At 34.5% G+C, this 5667-nt stretch overlaps 1 protein-coding gene and 1 pseudogene across 1 annotated transcript; one reads left to right on the top strand and one right to left on the bottom strand.

Annotated features, from left to right (window-relative positions):
* Positions 1–854: 854 nt before the first annotated feature.
* On the top strand, positions 855–1695 carry LOC133791172 (18.1 kDa class I heat shock protein-like; annotated as a pseudogene).
* Positions 1696–3365: 1670 nt separating this feature from the next.
* LOC133791173 (18.5 kDa class I heat shock protein-like) lies at positions 3366–4219 on the bottom strand. The gene has a single exon (XM_062229094.1). It carries the CDS (start codon positions 3999–4001, stop codon positions 3537–3539), a length of 465 nt encoding a protein of 154 aa, XP_062085078.1. The 5' UTR covers positions 4002–4219; the 3' UTR covers positions 3366–3536.
* Positions 4220–5667: the final 1448 nt, after the last annotated feature.

Genomic DNA, 5667 nt, shown 5'->3' with positions numbered 1-5667 from the left:
CCAGTCCGAGCACTTCTCCATTATAATGAATCAATGTTACAAACAAACAACTCTTCTTCCTCTCCAAAGGTTCTTAAACACCCTGTACAACTCAAATTATGAGCACTTAGTTTATACCACAGTACACTCTCACACACTCAACAATGTATAAAGAAAATTAACCAGGGTTCTCTCTTTCTCTCTTTTCAAAACCTCTTATTTTTCTTGTGTGTCCAACTAATGAAACCCCTGGATATATATAGCTGCAGCTCCAGATGTTTCACGTGCTGAATGTAAAACCAGTTTTGTTTTAGCTAACTAAAAATCTGTTGTAACTCACTAGGCTTAAAAGAGTAACAGAAAAGATAAGTTATTTAATGATCTCTTAATAAATAGCACGTCATATGCCAGTGGGATTAGGATTACTCCAACAAATTTGAATTACAATTATTGTCAATCTATGTCCCTTGCTCATAGAAAAGATATACTTATATAAAATATATCCAATTGTGGAAAAGTCATTTTTATAAAAATAAGAAGAGAATTCTTTTTTCCTTACAATTTAACTTAATCCTCACAATTTATGTTAATATAATGTTATTTAACAAAAATAAAAATACAATATTGGCAATAATTTTAAATATTTGTCTTAAAAATAAAATGTTAACGTACGGTAAAATAAATGCCAACATTATGGGCCTGAAATTTATATATATATATATATATATTTGAATGAAAAATTCATATTAATGTATGGCGTTTTTCCTTTTTTTTTGTCCGATAATGTGTGACGATTAGACAAAATAAAAATAAACCATTAAAGGAACAAAGTAATGTATTCATTCGTTGTCTTTTTTCTATTCCATATGAAAAGATGTTCGAGGGGGTCCTAGAGAGTTCGGTTCACAAAAAAATCCACCGCTCGCTCGAATTATCTTCGGACTCGTATAAATAGCAGAGTATCATATCATCGACAGCAACAAAGATCAAACAAAGCAAAGAAAGAGTTGATAATATCTCAATATATTCTGCCACTTTCTACAATCTTTTCTTTTCTGAAAATGTCGCTCATTCCCAGCTTACGACGAAGCAGCATCTTCGACCATTTCTCCCTCGATATTTGGGACCCTTTCAAGGATTTCCAGCTCTCTGCTCCATTCCGAGAATTTTCTCCGGAGAATTCTGCTTTCATGAACAGCAGAATCGACTGGAAGGAGACTCCAGAAGCTCACGTGTTCAAGGCCGAACTACCGGGGCTGAAGAAGGAAGAGGTTAAGGTTGAGGTTGAAGATGACAGAGTGCTCCAGATCAGCGCGAGAGAAACGTAGAGAAGGAAGACAAGAACGACAAGTGGCACCTGGTGAAGCGTAGCAGTGGGAAATTCCAGAGGAGGTTTAGGCTGCTGGAGAATGCAAAGATGGATCAGATTAAGGCTGCTATGGAGAATGGAGTCCTCACTGTGACTGTCCCTAAGGTACATGTCAAGATGCCGGATGTCAAAGCCATTGACATCTCCGCTGATAAAAAGTTAAGGTCCTTTATATAAATATAAAAGATATGTATATGTTCATACTTTTATGGTTGTTTGTTTGAGGTGTGGTGTGAATTTTTCTCTGTATTTGTTCTTAAACATAGTTAAATCAAGGTGTTTGATTTAAGACTTGAATTTTGTAAAGTGACATAATATTGATTATAAGGAGTTTTAACTCTTACCCTTTGATTTATGTTGTTTTGATTCTTCAAACTTGCCTAAGATCGATTGTGACGTAAAATATATAAAAGTCAAACTATTGAAACTTAACCTCAAGTACAATTGTTTTGTGCTTGTCTGATAATAATGGAAAATATATAATAAGATAGTCTATGAAATTTTTGTTACTATAGGAAATGTCGACTAGATACCGAAATTGACAATCTGTAGGAGAAATATTCTACTTTTTGGGCTAAAATTAACTTACTTCTATTTAACGACCATTTTCTTAATGTTAATCAAGTATCATTAATTTTGTTTTTCAATAATAATAGACAATTCTTCAGAGTTTTGATCTCGTTTTTGTTAGTTTGTCATCTGTAGTCATGTATTTATTGTCGTCTTTTTTCATTGCGTATCGACTGTGAAGTTGGGAAAATGGAAATATTGCAAACTGCATTGAATATGCTCAGCTCAATTGCGCTGAGGAGAGGGAACTTCTATTTATAATAACCTAGGCATACAAGGTGGTACTGTGAGCTAAAAATATGCAATTGTACATAAAATATTATAACGAATTTACATAGGAAATCAAGGAAATGAGTGGTGGAGTACAAGCTGTGAAAAGCAATAAGCAGGTACCACAATTATGAGCTTATATTGAGCAATAGTATCCATTTCAGTTTCTAACACCTCTCAAACAAAGCAGGGAATGCACCATGCCATGTTTGTCAACTAGAAAATGAAATCGCTAATTGGTCATTGGTCATGAGAGTGTACATATCTGACTTCTAATTTCATCGGTAGTATCTTGTCCCAAACAAAGGAAACACAGTGCACATTCACTGTGTGTTTTGTTCAAGCATGGTGGACGGGATCAGAGGCAAGGCAATAGCACTTGCTCCTATATTGTCACAACAAGTCACGGTGCACTAGGCAGAGGAAATCCAAACTCTTGCACTAAAGTTTGTATCTTTGAGATTTCTGCTGAAACTTAGGCAAGGGGCCCTGTACTCTTTTGTGCTCGATCTCGACACAACAGTGCTTCTTTGAAGACTAGGAAACCAATGCACCAAAAAAATAAACACAATACCTTGACTTGATTTCTGTCATCTGGACAGCATGGTCAATTTTGCTGCACATAAAGACTACTAGACTGAAGAGTAAATATGTGAGGGCCACAACTGTAGAAAATTATTATGTCAAGGTCAACCAGTAAAATTTAAATATTGTGATCAATATCAAAAATACAATATAGATCCTTAATCAATAATTTTTCAACTCACAATATACGGGTTCCAATTTTCTATACGAATGTTGATAATTTGTTTATTTAAACTTTAAATGATTAGTTACTTAGTTATTCTCACATTAGAATTTTGTTTCCTTCATAAATGATCTTGAATTGAAATGTTAACTTATGAACATAATAGTTAAATATATATATTTCTCTCTAATTAATGAATAAAAAGACTAGAATAATAAAAATGAAAATTCAAGTACTATATGGTAGAGGTGGTGAGATAATATACATAATTTTAATTTAATTGTGGCTATTCGCAAACCTTATCATGTTTTTTTTTCTTTTCTCTCTTTACAGAATGAAGATTTATAAAATTAGTTTATTAATATTTCCTCTCCTGTTTCAAGAATCGCAAACTTAAAAATAAAAGTGATAAAACAAGTAAGAAAGATATAGTAAAAAAAATAGGTATTGCATATTACAAATTTAGTCACATATTTAACATATTCATATACAATATTTTCACTCATTACTAACTCCCAGCAAAACATAAAATCAAACACACACTATGCACTCCTCAAAGCCATAATACTCTCATAATCACAATATCAAAAACGATCTCACTCAACCAGAGATATCAATAGCTTTAACATCAGGCTTCTTGACTTCCTCCTTAGGAACAGTAATAGTCAGTACTCCATTCTCCATACAAGCCTTTACCTGATCCAACTTCGCATTCTCCGGCAGCCGGAACCGCCTGAAGAACTTCCCGCTGCTGCGTTCCACTCTGTGCCAAGTGTCGTTCTTGTCTTCCTTCTCCACGTTCCTCTCGCCGCTGATCTGCAGCACTCGGTCCTCTTCGACCTCCACCTTCACCTCTTCCTTCTTCAGCCCGGGTACATCGGCCTTGAACACGTGAGCCTCCGGAGTTTCTTTCCAATCAACTCGAGCGTTGACCATGGCAGAAGTCTCCCTCGAGACATCGGGGACGGAGAGAGGAAAGTTCTTGAAAGGATCCCACACGTCCAGAGAGAACGGGTCGAAGATGTTGCTCCTTCGACCACCGAACAAGCTTGGAATCATTGCCATTTTTTTTTTACTTGGTCTGGGTATAGAAAACTTGGGTAGCTGAGAAAGGTTGTGCTTGATTGGATTACTTGATTCTGTGTCTGTCTCGGTCTGGGAAATGAACGAGTCCGTCTCTGAATTTATAGTATAGATGAGAAGAAATCCAGTACTTTCTCAGAGATTCTACAAACCGCTTGTCTATTTTTTTTCTATCTGCTTTGAGAGCATTCTAGATGGATCCGGTTGCTTCATCGGCCTTTTTGCCCTCGTGGACTGATTTAAAAGAGTTCAAAGGCCCAAACTAAAAAGATAAAAATCTTTGTCTTCATTATTACCATATGCTTTGTTAATATGTGTATTTTTTAATAAAATATTAGGGCATTTTCAAAAATAAAATACAAAAAAATAAAATATTAAGGGATTTTTTCAATAACTTAAAATTTATATGTGAAGTATGTACAAATAAATGACTAAAATATAGTTACACTAATAGTGTAAAAAATAACCCAAAAAAATAATTAATTTAATAACCAATAAATCACATTTACACACTGATTCATGTGCAAAAATTGTATATTTTTAGGTGTTATTTGGAGGAATAATTAGAATTAAATTATTTATTTTCATGAGTTTAAGTACAAAAAATTATTTAATAGAATATTTGATTTATTCTAATTTTGTGTTAAATTTCAGATTTGAAGCAAAATTGATAAAAATGAAAGTGTGAAAGAAAAAGATGATAAGTCCAAGACAGCACAATTTAAGGCCCGATTTTCCAGCTCTAATAAATCTCAAAGGCCAAGCCCACCATCTTCAAAAAGTCAATATCTATCTCAGCAATAATAAATACACCTCCAAATCACACACTATTTTTACACTCACACTTGGCATGCCATGTCAGCCATATTTTAAAATCTTCTATTAATTTAAATTTAACTCTCAACTTACTTTTATTTCCATAAAATACCCCACTATCTCCCTCACTAGCCAAGCCTCTTTGTAATGCCCTACTATCCAGAGACTGTTACAGTGTGCATTTTAAACAGTGCTAAACTCGCTAAACGAGTTATTTGGGCATAATCGTGTAACTAAATGTGATTAACGATTTAGGGTAAAAAAAAATTTGGTTAAAGATACAACGTTTCACTAAAACGTTTACTGTATACATTGGGATCCCAAAATATATTTTAAAGGTTAATTACAATAAAAGATTTACAACCAGCCGACCTAAGCGGCAAAATAAGGTTTAACCCTAGTTCCTCTTTAATCCCTCGGTTGTGGTGGTCGAGCAGCCGCATAAGTACACATTGTCACCTAAGCTCTCTAACTCAATGATGGTCCAACTTTCTTTTGCCTTTACCTGCACCACATAGCACCCGTGAACCGAGGCTCAACAAGAAAACTCAATATGCTCATGAACAGGTAATAACAGGTCACTGAATCATAATAAGCATGCCTAGCAATAATAGCTCTATTCATGCATGCAAGTAAGTCCAAATAAATGATTGTGGGCTCTACCCTCCTGTATGGATGGTGTTTACCGAGTTTTTCGGAAACGAATAACTAACAGAATAATAAAAAGATAAGAACTGTAGAAATACTGAAATGTAACTAAACAAACAGTGTTTTTACGTGGTTCAGACGTTAACAAGCCCTAGTCCACGAGTCGATGTTATTATACTTGGAA

The sequence above is a fragment of the Humulus lupulus genome, chromosome 7 (genome assembly GCF_963169125.1).
Source record: "Humulus lupulus chromosome 7, drHumLupu1.1, whole genome shotgun sequence".
Classification (NCBI taxonomy): Eukaryota; Viridiplantae; Streptophyta; class Magnoliopsida; order Rosales; family Cannabaceae; genus Humulus; species Humulus lupulus.
This window is presented reverse-complemented; position numbering and strand designations above follow the sequence as displayed.

What these genes read in the sequence shown, in the direction of transcription:
- LOC133791173 (XM_062229094.1), bottom strand. Translation starts at nt 4,001, where the DNA reads ATGGCAATGATTCCAAGCTTGTTCGGTGGTCGAAGGAGCAACATCTTC.